General features: G+C 45.7%; 1 protein-coding gene across 5 annotated transcripts in view; it reads left to right on the top strand.

Moving 5' to 3' along the window:
• Window positions 1–520: 520 nt before the first annotated feature.
• Window positions 521–17,606, top strand: part of LOC111855263 (low-density lipoprotein receptor-related protein 1-like) — a 99,735-nt gene continuing 82,649 nt past the window's right edge. For 4 of the 5 annotated variants that reach the window (XM_072715339.1, XM_072715337.1, XM_072715338.1 and 1 more), the window contains exons 1-2: window positions 979–1,657; window positions 16,017–16,139. In XM_072715339.1, the coding sequence (XP_072571440.1) occupies window positions 1,561–1,657; window positions 16,017–16,139 (220 nt within the window). In that variant the 5' untranslated portion in view covers window positions 979–1,560. Of the gene's footprint in view, window positions 540–978; window positions 1,658–16,016; window positions 16,140–17,606 lie in introns of those variants that run through there. The other variant, XM_072715340.1, reaches the window with a different exon arrangement.

The following is a 17,606-nucleotide window of genomic DNA, read 5'->3' as shown; positions in this document are numbered from 1 at the left end:
TTTTTGAAGGTGTGGAAAACCATTCTGTAATTGACATAGTTTGGGATAAGTACATTAAGAGTTCCTCAGCCATCAGTATTCAAGACGCTACCTGTGACAAATGAAACTTAATATCCATGAGTGAGTAATTTAAGTGATCTCTTTATTTAAAATAACACAAGAATTAATTTGCATTGAAGAAGGACCTTAATAGTTATTTAGAGTTCTGTTAGGTGATGTTTATCCACATATATCGCATAAATAAAATCATGCAAATTCCAGTTTTTTACATATATCAGCGGCGCAGTAAAATATTGCTTCAGCTCTGCTCCCCTTTACTATCTCCTTAGACGGTTAATGTTGGTCATACTACAACCATCTAACTATCCAACCACCTTCTACAACTCCTAATTCTGGACAGGGTCGCGCGGGGGCGGGGCAGCACACGACACAACGCTGGGGTATGCACGTATAACCGAAGGATATACTACTTAAATTTTAAACTTATTCGTGGCTTGTATTCCATGAAGGGACAGCAGGACAGCTCAAACGCCGAAGGGGTACGTTGAATGCATTTTAACAGTAATTTTGTCCCATGTGAATTTCTGGTTTCTACACGCATTTGATACTCTAAACAAATGGGCAGGGTGTCCGGTGTTTACAAGTTTCTACGAATATGGCTGCAGCTGCAGAATGACTATCAAACCCGTGGAAGGAGATCGAGGGTACTGAAAAAAGAAGTGTACTTCAAAACCAGCGCTTGCGCACACCAAGAATGCCGCGTAGCTAAGTGTTTTTTTACTCTTTTGGTATGCCCGTTGTTTTTCTCAACGAATGCTTTTCGCACTTGATTTTCATTGGACAAGAAATTCCCAGTCGGGAAGAGAGCGCCAATCATACTACACATCGCTGGATATGCGTTGAATAAAAATCAGGTTTTTTCATTGGGTTGAGTTACGTCATGCGGCTGCCCGCTGTGCTGTGAGGCTGGTATCTTTCTTCCCCTCTCTCTCTCCGCTCAATCTGTAACCACCAGCAACGGAGGCGGTGGGGGCACTGGACAAAAAAGCTTTTTATTTTATTTTTTAATTTTTTGTTTTACCACGCACAGTTGCGCCAGCTGTCACAGGCGTGCGCGCAAATGTAAATAAGACGTTTTACGTGTCCCAGACTTTTGGTTTGGTTACGTATTTGACAAACCCAATTATTCCTGTCCCGTTTTTCCATTTTTAAAATCAATTCTCTATGTAGCTTGTAAGTTAGCCGATGATCAGTAAAGGTCGCTACATGGTCGCCTCGCATCAGAACAGCCCGTAGCCTCGTAGGGGCTGGAGAAGCCTTTTCTTTCCTTCCTTTTCTCTCTCTTTCTCCATGAGAAGGCATCTTTATCACTACGTGCAGCCGTGCATTTGCAGATCGCATTGAATGCGTGTTGGAGGGCGCACAGGGAAAACACTGGGGTACAGCACCCAGGCAGCCAGCTAGCTGCCGCTCCACGAGCTCACAAGGGCGGCTTGGAGTTTAATTCTTTTCAGGATTTCTGTTATTCCTTTTTGTCCTTCTCCCTTTTACACATCCATAATGTTATCGTATGCGGTCAGCATGTTGGTGACGGCGCTGCTTTTCCTGGGATTTTCGCGCAGTTTGGAGGTGATTGCTCCCACCAGAGCAATTGATGGTAAGCAAAACTGATTTATCGGCCTTTTTTTCCAACGTGTGCATTTGTTGCATTTACCGATTGGCGGACACTGTTGTTGATTTTTTTTGTTTCATTCGACCCAGTCTGTCAGTCTGCTGCGTGTCTTTGATACCAGAAATGTGATGCATACCACTTGTTCGTGAAATGAATCTTCACCAACTACTTACGTACCTGCCAAAAAGCAGACCCGCCGAATAAAACGAATCTGTTACTGTAATCGCTGCAACTGGTTAATATGTCCTGCGGTTATTTGCAATTCGTCTATTTTATCGTTTTGGGAGCTGATTGCTGTTTTGACGCAGCACTACGCACAATATTCATCGTTTGTGTTTGATTGCGTTTAAATAAGTGTTTTTTGACAATGCACATGCAAACCCGGGCACCGGAGCGGCAATAATGTCACAAATATGTAAATCGAAAAGGTAATGGCGCGTTAGTTTGGCGAGGGGGGATTGATCGTCTGGATCGCGTCTGATTTTTATTCCACAAAGACCAAACGTGGTGATCGCATCGCTGCAAGCCTGATGTCTGTATTGCGTAGGTCGGATACTGAATTGGTAATATTATTATTGTTTGCTGTGGCTTGTGTGCTGCTGTGTGATGGGGCGGCCTGGCGGGTGATAGGAGCAGCTGCCCCTGCATTTCCCCAGCGTGATCAGCTGTCCATTATGTTTTATTTTCCCGTTTTTCGGATCCGGTGTCTCACAGTTGCGCAGTTTCGGGCGCTGATTTGGCGGCGTATCTGCTGCGATGAGGGCGACGCCACCGCGGCGCTTTCTAGTGTGTTACCTGCTCCTCTGTCATGTCTTCGTCTTGTATAAACGCGTCCGCCCTTTAAGCTTTCTTTACCTCCCTCCCCCATCGCCATCATCGGTGAATCAGACAGGGATGTGCTTTTTAATTCATTATTTTCTGTTGTAGCATTTGAGCATTGAGTCTGCATCCTTGTCGCGTACCCCATATCTCTCACGGCATGGCAAATCGTCGGCTTTCCAAAGCAGGCTCGGGACCAGCGGCAGGGGGGGCTTTTGGGAACCACGGATTGTCAGAGTTAAATGGCTACCATTTGTTTGAGGGGCCCTGGACTGGGGAGTACGGGTTGGGGGGTGGGGTGGCTTTATTTACCGCGGCCGCTCAGGTGGCGATCACCCAGAATCCGGTTAATTATTCATTTATTGTGATTTTTCCCATGTTCGTCTCCAGTTATCACTAGATCGCCTTGTGGGACATCGATGCCGTTTATATGTACAGTGCGCTCCTGCATGTAAAAGCCGGCCAGACACGAGGGTCTGAACGCCCCCCCCTTTAGAATTCACGCGGAACTTCTGGAAACAATTAAGCAAGCGCCTCCCCGATGCATTTCGCAATAAAGAAGGGCGTGCGTGTGGAAGCAATGTTCCGCCCCCCAACCCCCCTTCGGCCTCTCTACCTGACCCCCCACCACCAACAGGAGACCCCAGCCCGAACATCTTCTGGAGAAATGGCTCAGTCATCATGTATCTTGCACCCTGTGAAAGACTGTGTTCTATTAAAAAAATACTCAATCAGTCTCCTAAAATAATGTATTTTTAATTGTTAAATCTCAAATGTTATTTGAACCTCACAAAAGTGGCTTCAGCTTTACTGTTGAACCCTTGATTTCAGTCATGAAGCATTGGATATTGATTGCCCAAACAGTTATGGCACCGTGACATCAGAGAGCATAGTACACGTGGACTGTGCAAGTCAAACTGACAAATAACCTGCATGAAATAAACAAAGAGCCTGTTAATATTTTACTCTGGTCTCAAAAAAAAATCTTAGCTGGTCTCTGTAGTCCTCAAAGAGATGCCTAACATACCATGATAGATCCTTAAGTGGATCTGAAATGGTATAAATCAAATCATAACTTTGTATCTGAAAGTCAAATAATACATCATTTGTTTTTTGACTAACTCTTCGTTTGACTCAAAGTATATGGTCCAGAGAGGGATGCACTCTAGCCAGTGCACCAGCAGATAACCAAATGCTAAAGGTCACTGGTTCTTGAGAACAGACCTCATGAACATGAGGAGAAAATGAGAAGGATGTATAGATGTTGTATACATGCCACTGAGGCCAAGTCTGAACTCATGGCCCTCTAGGAGGTCGGCGGGGATTCTGCAGAGTGAATCACTGAAACTGCCGGTGAACCAAACATCCTCATGGTTCACGGTCTTTTCAAATTGCATCTCTGGTTTTGTAGCTTACAATTGTTTTGCTGCAGCGTGGATCCTTACTAAATCAGTAGATATAGATACGCATTGTCTTTATCCCTGGAGGGCAATTTGGGCTTTACAGCAACAAACAGAAAGACGAAGGGACAAAGGCTTCCACCATTGGGAACAAGTGATATATTTTAATAAAATTCTGCAAAATGCGAAAATGAGGAATACACCTGTTAGCCCACTCGTATTAACCTGTGAGAGGCCCTGAATGACAGTCGAGCTGTAATGGAGCCTTTCTGGTTTCTGTAGGTTATTCACATCACTGCTATAAGTTGGTCTGTCTATGACAATGAGAAGTCCAAGCTGACCTTAGAAGAACTTCGCTGACTGCCCGTGTTGTTTGCAGCTGGGGAGTCCACTAGGACCCTGTTGGTGCATGCAAAGGACCCGCCTGTGCGTTCTACATGCATGATCAGTTGGCACGTATGCCGAGGCATGACGAATGGCCTTTGTCCTTGACTGGAAGACAAGCTGATTGTTATGGTAAAAATCCATACTTTATAAATGTGGTGTTTCCATTCAGGGCCATATCTTGACTGGTTATCTGCTTTCTTAACACTTTCAAAGCAGTAGCTGGCTTTACTTGGGCATGTTTCAAGTACTTCTAAAGTGTTATTCAACAAATTTAGATTTTATGTTTAAACTTCAAGGGCCCACTGTGCTTCAGTTGTTCTTTTTTGTAGTTTCTGGCTGATGAGAGATGCTTGTTATTGGGACTGTCTGATGTGCTTTTTTAAAGCCTCTGTTTGGTACTTGGTCAATTAACAATCCTTTAAATGGTATGACCCACCACCACTCCCAATTAAAGGCATATGTCCATTGCACAAAAAAAAAATATCTTGCACCCTGAAGAGGACAGGCAGTTCCTCTTCTCGAGAAGCACTTGTAACGGAAGAGGTGATAATTTTTCTCCATTCAGATGGAATGGGTCCGGGACTGTAAGGATTGAAGAAACAAATATAATGTGTCTGCAGAAAGTCAGCCGTAGCTCAAGGTGGCAGCATGACAAATTGATTACGGCACTTTTGGCAGTGACAACCACTGGAATGGGAGCGACGTGTGAAACTATGGGATGAAAATACGAGAAAGAATCACAACTTTGAGTCATCCATAAGTTTGAAAGGAACTGAGAATTCGTTTTATTGTCAAACCCTGGTTCGATTGTTACCTGACGTATACGAGCTCGCTTGGTGTGATTACGCAGATGAGGCCAGCAACAGGTCCATGTGGGTGGAATGTCATTGGATTCTTACAGAAAGAATTACCAGGTCCACTTCATATTACATATAGCCTTTTTCAGATTTGTCATGGTTGCTTTTTTATTTTTTCGTCCGTGGTTTGTCCTTCGGGGCCTCTTACGGTTGTGGTAGAGTGAGGGTTAAAGAACTTGCACAACTTAGAAGCGAGTAAGAAGTGGACCCCCGCCAACCCCACCAACTCCGTGTTCAACATCTGGATGGAGGAAGGCCATTAATCCAGGAAGTATGCGTAGCTCTGGGGGAAGGGATGCGCTTGGCTCCAGATGGAATTTCCTAACTTTTACTGGGATGACTGGATGTAGTTTATACTGCCGGGAAGGAGTCACAAATCAGGAGCATCAAGATCTTCATCTGGTGTTGGGGCAAACATCACGTTATCCTTCCAGTAACCCTGAAGGAAAATACCATCCCTAGGCTGAAGCATCTGTGTGTGAATGTTCTGGTGGCGGTGTGGAGGGATGAATAGTTCTGGGTGGAGAGCCCAGAGGACAGTAGGCTGAAGCCCAGCTCTGTGGATTAGTTGAGGCAGCTGTTGGGAAGTTGTTCCACAGTGAGGTCAAAGCTCCATAGTTTCGTCGTTACACAGTTTCTCTCAGCACTTTCTGCGTCCTGGTACCCTGGACTCTGTCTGTCTTGCCATACCTTGGATACGCTTCCTGCTGCTTCGTGGAGATGCGTGGGGAAAATATGAACATTGTCTTAGTTATAAACACTACAGCTTGTTACCTTCTAAGCTGTGTGGTTCTCAGAGATGTAATTATTAATTTTTGGGATAGGGCGAGAGCATGTACATTTTGTTTTGAGCATTGTAGAATTAAACATTTAAAGATGTTTTCTCTTCCTTTCTTTACTTGGTTTTTGTTTTGCACTCTCTGCAAGTCCTTTACATACACATCTGCCTTCTGATGTTATGGCCAAGTTGGACAGCCAGAGAATGTTCGATTCACCTTCATGTTCCTCTGTTACTCATTGAAGATTCTAGCAGATTGAGCTTTAAGTTTGCAGATTTAAAGTTAACCAGACTTCGTCTGTGGTCTTCGCTTTCAAGTGAAGTTTAGGAGGTTGCATATATTGACCATTTGTGGTAGGTTCTTTTGACGGTTTAATGGTTTCTGACATTAAAATTTGAAGCTTGCTGGAGGGAAATGCATTTTATGAATAATTTCCTCCTTTTTATTTTATTTGTGTACACTCGGAAGTCACTGGGATTGATCTGTATAGTTATGTATTGGCATGGAAAGCTTGTAAAACTCCACAAATGGCAGGCAGTGATCTGTAAACAACCTGGATTGTGAGTCAGGGCTACATGTGAGAACATGGGATTTAAAAAAAAAAAAAAAATCTTTCTATATATTTTTTTATTAGTCTTAAATGTAACATTCTGTGGAGTTTACATATTTATTTTGTCAGCATTTCGGCTAACCTAAAGTCTCCAAGAGGAAGTGATGCTTGCATTTTGCCGATTTTGAAATCTCCTGACATGTGATCTGCCTAATTCAGAAGCGGGCCCTGCTTGGACCCTGGGCTGGGTACTGCAGCACATACAAGGCCTGTTTTTGGCAGGACTGGCATCGCTGTGAATCATATGTCGGGCTTTCACATCTCATTAGGGCACGGTAATTAATTCCTTGGATCGCTGCTGGCTGTGTTCCTCAATTGGGGAGAACCTCATTCTCCCTCAGCCCTCAATTAGTGCAAACCCATAATTCTTTAGTATGGAGTATTTCAATGGCTCTTTCTATATTTACTCTGCAGACCCTCTAAGTCCGTGAATTGTACATAATTCAATGTTCTTGATATATCGCTAGTGACGCTTGAATCAAAAATCTAAAGTCTTCAATCAGTCTTAAAGCTCCAGTGAAACAGTATTGTACTCTACAGACAAGATTGATTTGCAATCCTTTAAACACTTTTTAAAAGTAACACTTTTTAAATTTCTCCTAAATTTTCCTTGATGTAAATGTCCCCGTTTGATCGTGCAATGGTTCTCGCTGGGAAGCCAAATTTTTCTTGGTCATAGTGTCTTGTGACACTTTAGTTTCACTGAGACTGAGTCGCTTGGAAGTCAGTGTGCATCTCTTAGGTTGTGCTGACGGCGCAATTCCTCTTTGTTACACACAAGTCCTTAGCCGTGATGTCCACCCTGGTTCCTTAGCTGCTGGCTCCTGGATCCAGGTCTTCTGAGGAGATTAGAAGAGAAACAAAAACAGTCTTTATGTTCTGCTGCTTGTTGTTCCCTTTTTCAGTTGACTCTCAATTGGGCGCTGAATGAATGTCCAAAGCAGTCAGCGGATCCTATTGGGCCTGCTCCTAACTAAGCCCGTTTCCTTCACTCCCCTACCGCCTAACCTTTCCTTCATCCCCTTTCTATATACTTAGCATGAGCGTTACTCTTTGTTCCTCGGTGTCTGAAAACAGGCTTTAACGATTAAAACTAGTTAGCAGCGGTGGCTGAGCTGCCAGGATTTATGTCGAACTCTGCGTTTTGTCTCCCAGCCCTCCACTTTTCCACTCGAGTGTTTCGCTGTGAACTCGTCGCCGTGGAGATGAGAACGGCCCTTATTAAATGATGCCGTCATGTTGGGAGCTGCTTAAGTAATTAAGGCTGGTTTGGAGTTGGCGTTTCCGGCGGGTGTTGCTTGGTTGGCTGGCCACTCGTGGAAACGTAGGTGGGCTAGCATGGTGACCCGAGTCATCGTGCACCTTCCTGTGAACCAAGCTGAGGCCCCGAGGGAGGGGAGGTGTAGTAGCTAACATCAGGGGGGTCAAGTTTTAGCAAACTCAAATGGTCTTGTCCAAAGAAGTACCTCAATGCCCTGAAATTGGAACGTCCAAAGGGGAATTTACTTAATGACTGTAGTCATTTTCATCCATCTCTGTCTTTTTTTAAAGTTGTTTGCAGAGGCCAGACTTTGTTTGACGGTTAAATAGGTGCCTTTCAGGGCCATTATGGGCTCTGACTGCAGCTGTGTCTGTGCGGATCCAGCTTGGCGCATCAGCGAAGCCGTTATGTAATGAGGACAAGACGGGATTTGCCGGGACTTCGGATAAACAATATTCCGTTCTTATGGTTGCCTCCTCCCCTCTTTTATCTTGCAGCCGGGATTCGTGACCACCTGTGTGTGACAGTGTCTCGAGGTTCGTTTTGCTGGCTCCATTCAGTAAGATTCAGTGGTTAGGTTAACTGATGCCGCCCGAGGTCTGAACTGGAATGTTCTTTAAGACCGACCACGAAAAAGTTACTTTGAGATCCATGATCTTAAGATTCTCCGCAGAGATTTTTACGTGGACCAGATATCCATCAGCAAAACATTCTATTACAGACACTCGGTCATAAAGGACTGAATGTCCTTAGCAGAGTCTGAGGACAGTCAGAGGCTTCCCCTACAACTGCCCAAAGGAAAATCCTGCAGGTTCAATCACCCAAACATCTACATGTGCACTACAGGATATCATCTCAACTAGTCAGTTCCTAGTTGATCTTTAACCATTCGTGTTCACTTCACTCTCGTAATCATTTGACATTCAGAAGCATCTCGTCACAATAGCAGGGCATTATGAAGACATTTAGTGGTTCTGTTTGACTGAGCCATTACTAAACTATCAGAGCTGATCGGACCTATTTTTACGGGGCCTGCCCCGGCAGGCTCCGTCACGTTCGGCTTTCATAACTCGGGCTGCTGCCCTCTTTCTGCCACTTTGATCTTTCCATGTTTGTATATCTTGCCCCCTCTGAAAAATGAAGATGTCTGCGCTCATTAAAACAGGGAAGTCCGTTTGACTCGGCGATTTGAAGTGAACAGGTCAATCGCAGTTTACTACACTTTCATAAATCATTCAGATACACAGAGACACACACAAATAACTTCGTTCCCAATCAGTTTATGTTGTCTACTTCAAGTCCACGAGATGAGGAATGCTTAGTCGGCTCTCATGTTTTACTCCGTATGATAAATTGGCAGATTCTACTACTATTTTACTACTGTGTGTCGGGTGAGGGTTTGGGCATAAAGCCAAGGACCCCCCCGCATGATGACTGTGTTTAAGCCTCCGGAGTGTATAACCTTATCAGGTTACCACAGGTCAACCAGCCTTCCTTTTGTTGTGGTTGCATTTGAGGTTGGGGGGGGGGGGGCAGTTAAGGGAATTCGGAAGCACTTGAGAAACCTTTCCAGCACCCCCTATGTTATTATCTTGCACCCCCCCCCCCCCCCCCCCAGCCTGTTCTCTGACATTTACATGCAAGCACATGTGTCGTCCTGCATCCAGGGCTGCAGCCTGTAGACAGATTGGGCAAATGTTGGGTGCCTGCATCTGCAGGGGGTGTCAAGCCTCATTTCCCCCCATCGCCAAGAAATCCTGAGTTCTGAGGGTTAATAGCCAGCTGAGTGGTTCATTTTAATTGCCTCATTACTGTTTATTTATGCAGCTTATAGTTTTATAATCAAACTCCCCCCCCCCACATCAATAGGTGGACAAAATTCTCCTGTGAAAGCAAGTTCTCTAAAGAGGCATTTGAAGAACCCTAAACATTTTCCTTCAGCCTCTCAGCAATACAGATTCCTGGGCCTGCATGCTGTCCATCGCCAAGCCCCCGTCGACGCCAGCAGACTAAACTTGACCCGGTTCCACGGTGTGGCTTAATGGCCCCCTCCATTTCACCCGTCATGGGGAGGCTGAATTGTAGCAGAACCCAAACACACGTGGCGTGTCCACAGCGCACCGCGTTCGGCGAGTCGGCGCCGGGGGGTGGGGGGGGGGTGGCGCCTCCCGCAGGTGTGCGGGACTCGGGTGCGAGAGACAGGACATGTATCCTGCCAGCTCCGCTTTTTAAGCGCTTGGAACGTGACGGCGGCTTCCGCTCTATGGCGCGGTGCCACAGCCCTGCCGTTGGCTGACAGAACAGGAGATGCTTGTTTGAGGGTTTTTTTTTCCCCTTTCTTGGCTACTTCTTTGGGGGGGGAGGGACGAAACACAAATGGTGGACAGCCCAAAAGCGCTGCCAGAGCCCCCTTCTGCTCCAGGTTTTTTCCGGATCGTTACCAAGGTGATTTTCTGGATGTTAACTCCAAAATTGTTTGGGGGGTGACATAAAATAATCTTTCTATATATATTAATTTGCAATTTAAGAAAAAAAAAAAGTTTTTAAAGTGATGCTTTGTCATCTGGTATGCTGTATCGCACTGCCGAGGAATTTTTATTCAGACCAAATGTGTAAGCGTGACAGTATGTGCACCCCCTCGCAACCCAGAGAGGCGAATCCCACTGCATGCACTGCATTTCTTGGGATGAGGCACTACAGCGCGATGATATATTGGGCGAGTTTGCCGCCTTCTCCGAAGAGCCTTAATGCTCCCTGGATGGACTGACGCAAACAGCAACCTCTTTCCTGGTCATGGTCTGATTTTTAAGCCCCTCCTTTTGTTGTTAAGGGTAGCAGCTGGTGCCTTCTGATTGGCTTGACCAGTGAGAGTGCCCTTCTGTGACCGAGGCTGTGTCTTGTGGCTCGGGTACAGTTCCAAGTGAAAGTGTGTCACCTGCCGCTTTTAGTGGGAGTGGCCCAGAGTTAAGGGCGCCTTATTAGATATGCTTGCTCTAACAAAAGCTCAGCCCACCATCAGAAATGTACACAATATGAAGTTTGTGGCGAAGATTACAGCCCTTTATAGGCATAGCCAGGCCAGAATGAAGTCATGTGACCTCTGGGGAGCTGGAGTTGGTCAGAGGGGAACAGTTTAGCCTTTCTGGAAGTGCACACAAGCTGAACGTTCTGCAGGATGTAGGTCCCATAAATGGGGGTAAATCATTAAAATGGTGCCAGAGCATAGTTCACATAATTACCCAGATAACCATGCAGTCAACCTGGCGGGTTATTTTTAACAATTCTGCCTAACCTTAGTGAATAGATTCAAGCAGCCAGTGGATGACAGTTCTGAGTCTGTTCAGTGGTTTCAAATGTAACGAATTGAAACGCGAGTGTCTGTACCCTCCTGCCAAGGCGAATTGGGAAGCTTGATTAGTGGAAGAATAAACCTAAAATAGCAATTAGAGCTTCACCTGCTCTGCTTTGTCCCTTTTTGATCTGCAGAAGCTCCCCTATGTCCACCTTCCCTCAGACTCCCTGGACAGAACTGGATTGATGTACTCAGTTGGACTTCTGAACATCCTTAATCAGAATCCCCTTCTTAATTAACACACAGTAATTATTGGGTAATGACTTTTTTTAAATGCCACTGTGAATGTGTCCAGAGAGCAACACCAGTCAGTTTTAATGGAATTTAAATGCAGGCAGGACATTCTAAGAGTGATTTGCTGGTATGGCAGGCCGTACCCAGAGGTGCGGAGGGCCGTCCGCCTCGTTCCAAGGAATGTGAAAGGGCTCCAGCCCTGTGACCTGGGTGGAAATTTGAACTTGCCTAGTTGGGTGTTTTTTGATTTGAAGTCGGGGGGTGTGCTTTTTCTCTTCAGCATACAGAGAGCTTTGCAAGTCGGCGTGGTCAGCAGTGGGGAGGGGGAGGGGGAGGTAAATGACCCAAATGGCCGTCAACGCGGCGTTTAGCACATGGCTAACTGAATAAACAAGGTGACACTGTGGGCGGTCCTTTGATGGCAAGTGTGAGATTCCTCATGCTGGGCCTCTGAACTGGCCCGCTTGTGGTGTGGGGGTGGGGGGGCATCTGCACCCTGCAGCCTGGCTGTGTGCCACACCCCCCGCCTGTCTAAGTGCTTAGCATATGCCCTCATTCAGGGTGACTCATTGTACTCAGGGTGCCTTACGGTCTCCTGGTGCAGATGTGCACCTGCATGATTCCCCCCCCCCTAGCTTGGAGGCGGGGGCTAATCTGTGCAGGGAACAGCCCCGGGACCTTGCGGCATGCGCCGTTCACGGGGACTTCATGACGTACGGTCAAGTCCGCCTTCAGCGTGTGTTTCTAGAAATCTGCACTGGGTAACACTTGCGTTCAACCAGGGGTGCTGTAAAGGGGTGTGATGGGGGGGGGGGAGAGTAATCCAAGGGCCCCTGAATGACGGGGCCCTAAAACATTTGGAACATAACTGGATTGGTCTGGGTTGGGGGCCGAATACAATATGCTTTCATGGGGCCCGACATCTCTGGCGGCTCCCCTGTGATCAACTCAAAGATGGCTTCTAGTGGCATGGTGCTTAGTTATTATAGAGACCCCTGATTATGCTTTTGTGTTGCTGGGGAGGTTGTGGGGCATCTCCCTCTGACACTGCTAAAAGGTTAGTATCGTAACATCAAAGAGACGAGAAAACGATACTATGAGCTGTGATGTAATTCGGACTAAAATCACCGCCATTGAATGTGCATGATGCCATTCAGACTGTTTACCGCTGCCATTCAATGCACTTAAGCCTTCAGTGTAACTAAGAAGTGACATAACAGTGAAATTTGTCATAAAATGGAGGGCTCGTTCTTTGAAGGGAAAAACGAAAATGGAGAAATTTCCTTTGACTGCCAACCACTTAATTTTTTCCATCTTTGTTTTCCGGCCCGCATGCTAAGTGATCAGGGTTATAATGGCTGGACACTTCGTCTCCTTGACATTAAGATAGTGTCTGTAGCGCAGCGGGAATGAAGCCAATGTCCGCCGTGGTTCCGACACACCAGCTCCTCGTGCAGGAATTAATTCGGCAATGATGGTTTTAGAAGTTTTGCGTTACTGTTGCTAAATTAGCATACCTTGCCGAAGGTAACAGGAAAAATAACATCCGGAAGAGTAAAATAACGAGACATTCTGGCTCCCAAGTCTTTGTTTTCTCCACTGTCAGTGAATGTGTCATGGACCCTTTTTTTAATTTATTTAAGGGGAAAAACATTAGGACACACTGACCTGCTTCATGTGGTCCTGAGGTCATTGCTGGGCGACTCGGGTTTTAAAAAGCCCCCTGTGTGGCCGGGCACTTTGGCTGGCCACCGCGATGCCGGAGAAAGGTCTCCATTCTGCCTTTGCTCATGTAATGCCTTAAAATAATCCCGAGGCAAGTGCGTAAGTATTTTTACAAACGAAACAAAACTTGTCTCTGCTCAGCTCTGGCTTGGCACAGTTCACTGAAATATCATCGTGGCTTTGATGAACAAGGGCCCTCGGGCCCTTGGTGCTTCTGCTTCCACGTCGCGCTGGCAGAGGGACGAGGATGAGCAGGCGGGTGCCTCTTGACTGACAGACACTTGTCATGTGACATTAGCCGTCACTAGGGCATGACAGGCCGCCTCTCCTCTGTCCAAATCCCCGCGCCGAAAATAGCCTTGAGATTGCTTCCGGCTCCCTCGCTTCTGTTATCTAGGTTTTTTTTTTACCAAATCGGTACCTTTGCGGTTTTTGGGAATCAGTCGCCGGGACTCGGGAGCGCTGCCGCGGTCTTGCCGCTCTGCAGCGGGGGCCTGCCCAGTCCCTCTCCCGCCCAGAGGGCGGCAATGATGCTGTGCTAGCTGGGTTATGCCCCACCTTTCGAAGTCTGTACTCTGTTAGCAGGTGACACTGGGTAATGACCCTCACTGGTAACCTGAAGCTGGCACCAGTCTCAGGACCGCTTAACCTTTACATTTCTACTCCCAGCTTGTAAAAGTGATTAAACGTTCATCAGCTTGGATGAAGAAACAAAATAACACGTGCTGTAGCCGCCCAGGAATAACACTGTAAACATTTGATAGTATACTTTCATATACATTCTTCCCTGTGTTATTTTAAAGCTTATGTGCCTGAGCAGGCAGGATGGCCCCCAGTGCATTTCTGTGGTGTTACTCTAGGGTATAAGCTAGTCTTTCATTCACGCACGTTTCCCCCAGCTCAGTGGGCATGTGAGCAAATGGGAAGGTCATCAAGTTGTGTGCATTGTGCTCCATTCAACTGAATAACATCCAGACCCTTCAACTGGCCAGTAATATCCGTGGCCAGCTAGGTGCAGCAGGACAGGAGGTCTTTCTCATGGAGCAGTGACACTGTACGTCCAGTAAATTACCATTTCATGATGGCATTTTTTTCCAAGGGTTTGCATTAGCATGAATACTAAAATGTATCCATCTGTGAGACAGCTTGAATGTTGTATTTTCTCTGAAGCAGGTTCATATCCCCGTGGGTTGAGATGATTTTTTTTTTTTTAATTAAAAAAATAAATAACAATAAATGTATTTTTTTTTCTTTTTTTGAGTAAACATGCTGGTTAAGTTAACAGAACTTCGCCCACAAAGGCAGCCGTTGGTGCCTTGAGCCTCTGTTCCCTTTCTTTTTTTGGCTTGAGACTGTAGTGTTTGTGGGCGCATTAATGCCAGGCCTGGATTGATCTCATTACAGAGGAGATGTGCTTTTTATCAGTATTCGTCCATAGCTTTCAGCTTCTGTGGGGATTTAAAATACTGTATGACTGTTCTGATGGTTTGTTCTGTCAAACTGTCCTAGGGCTTAAAAAACAAAGGTTGAGTCTTCTTTGGAAGTAAGAGGCTTGCAGAAACTTGAAATGCCCTCATTAATGAAGCCTGCTCTGGCCTTTTGGAGACAAAGCCTGCTTGTGGACCTGGTTTGACCCCTTGCCTGTTTCCCCATACCACCATGAGGTTGGAAAATTCCAGCTTGGCCAGTGAATGAGGCACACTGGTCGCTTGTACGCCTTTCTGTAGCTTCCTCGCTCTGTTAAGAGCAGCGGTCTGGAATTAAAGTTGGGTCATACTTCGTTAACTGCCGTAGATGTCAGTCAGCTAAACTCATTCAGTCCGGGAATAGCTGCAACATCAGAGTTTGAATTTGTCACCCACCGTTGGTTCATCAGTAATGGTTAGTCTCGCACATGAATCATTTGTGGTTAAGTACGTGAGAAGATTCACTCTTCAGTACATACTGTATGATGTTGGGCAACCAACACCTGCATGGGTCTCGGCGACGGAATATTCCTCGTTTTTTCAGGGGGCACACGAGGGATTCTTTTGATGGCAGGAGTAAAAATGTCCTTAACATTTGTGTGCTACCTTTGAGTTGAGAAGGTTTATTCATATCTGCTCATAGATGAGATCATAGACAAATTACAGCTCTCACCGAGATGGGGCCCTCCGGCCTCTGAGGCATGCGGCTTGTTTGTTTAACCCAGCCTTTGATAATAAGCCTAAATTCTGATGGCCCCGTTCCGTATTTTGCAAGCTGGCCTTGTTCCAGATTTCACAGAACAAGAACTTTTCACTTATGCTGAGATTTGGATTAGCCAACGCTTCCTCAGAAGCACGTTGATGCCTGAATTCGTAAATTCACAACATTTAATCACTGACTAATTGTTGATTCTTTGGCATAATATATTAGAACTGACCCATCTTAATGTAGTGGACTGTAACAGTCCAGAGTGAAGTTAGTTAACCGACTGGGATGAGTTTATGAAAGTGCACCCATACCGTAGTAGTGATGGCAGAATTTATATGAATTTGTCTGAGGATCCACTGTTTAAACTCCATGTTACCCACTGGAGTTAAAAGAAAACATCACTCGATGTTCTGGTGTGACTTCCAAGGGTCTTGGATGTCGTCTGAGGAAGCTGACATCTGTCCTCGTCTGAGATCTGAGTTTGGCGCAGTGTTAAGTGGTCTTGGGTTCCGGGACTCCTGAGGAGTTTGCCTGATCGCCTTTTGGTTGTCAACTGTTTTGTAACTTCTTCATTTTGATCCACCATTCAGCTTGATACTGTACATCTATATTGTATATATTATCATCTTTCATTTCTTTTTTTTTTGTTTTGTTTTTTTATTTTTCTTCATCTTTTTAACGTGGCATCGGTGGCCAGCACCTAGAGTTCCGTTGTACATGTACAATGATTTTCTGTCCATTTCAGCTCCGAAGACCTGCAGCCCCAAGCAGTTTGTGTGTAAGGACCAGGTGACCTGCATCTCCAAAGGATGGCGCTGTGACGGCGAGAAGGACTGTCCCGACGGCTCCGACGAGGCCCTGGACATCTGTGAGTCTTACACGCGTGTGTGAAACTTAGCATGTTCGTTGGCGGGGTGGGGTAGGGGTAGGGGTGGGGGCAGGGCGACTGGCGCAGTCTCTTCCAGCTGTTTTGCCGCCTGATCACTTACCGCGTTCCTGGCGTGTCTGGCCTTCGCTAAGATGGCCGGCGTCTGTTGGACACTGTGTGCTTTTTTTTTTTTTTTTTTTTTTCTCTCCTCCCTTCCCCGAGTCTCGTCCCTGAACCAAACATTCCCGTCAGCTCGCAGTGAGGCTGCGGCCAGGCCAGAGGTTTGCTTTGCTTGTGGCCAGTGCAAATGAGTTCATTTCAGAAGTAAAACGAGGCTTCTGTGTAAACGAATCTCTAAAAATAAGGTCATGGAAATGCCTTTACATTAACTTCCTTTGGTTTTGGGGAGTTTTTTTCCACCTCAATCGGCTGGTAAAAGGGAGAGACGTGTTGGTGTTTGGGGGCGTTTTCAAACACAGCAGCACTGTGTTCAGTCAGAGGAGGGAGGTGTATGTGTGTGTGTGTGTGTGTGTGTGTGTGTTTGTATATATATGTATGAATGAAATTATTTAGAACACACCCGCTAACTCTGCCACTTTCCTTTACAATATGTAATGTACTTTAAAGTAGTAAAAAGATAAATACTTTGTATTATGAATCATGAAGCTACAATAAAAATGGCTGGACTTGTTTAATCTGAAACTGAAATGCATAATAATAGCAGAATTGTAAGAAAAATATCTAAACATTAAGTCCCTGTTGCTTAGTATATGATCCATTCCGTGACCTGTACTATGTGTGCCTAATATTAATAAAATACAAGTTAATAATAATCACTGATAATTGTGCAACGTTCTATATTTCAGAAACTATTTACTTAAGTTTTTTTTTCCTTTGCAGCCGCTGAAGTCCAGTGGTTATCTGATTAAAAATGTTCCCCCCTCCCAGGAACAGGTATTTCTGATAGCAGGGGTGAGGTTCACAGATTGTGGTCTTTACCTGAGACGCTCGGTAAGCTTACATGCACACCAAGAAAATCCAATTATTGTGTCAGTTCGACTAAAACCGGACTTGAAAAGTACAGGTAAACAAGTTAGTCTGCCTGAAATCGAATTTCTCAAAGTCATGCGAAGACACCCAGATCATGCGATTGGGAGTCGATTTACTCCTGCGTGTGTACGGTCATTCGGACTCAAACTGGCCTAGACACTCTGCGCATGCTCCACAGTCCCAACCTCCCCTTGGAGCAAAGCAGAGGATGTGCAGCACGTAGGAGACTTACGGCGCGATAAAGCTGGCCAATACACCGCTCAACCGAAGGGCGGTTTTACACCGCACCAGGTACCGTACTTTTGGTACTTCCAGAAAATACCATAAATACGGTACTTCGAGTTGTTGGTTTTCCACTGGTATAAAAACTGGTACCGGCGCGGAATGACATTACAATTTGAGGCAGGGTTTTTTGTA

Source organism: Paramormyrops kingsleyae, chromosome 8 (genome assembly GCF_048594095.1).
Source record: "Paramormyrops kingsleyae isolate MSU_618 chromosome 8, PKINGS_0.4, whole genome shotgun sequence".
Taxonomy (NCBI): Eukaryota; Metazoa; Chordata; class Actinopteri; order Osteoglossiformes; family Mormyridae; genus Paramormyrops; species Paramormyrops kingsleyae.
The sequence above is the reverse complement of the archived record's forward strand: the minus strand, read 5'-3'. Positions and strand labels throughout refer to the sequence as shown.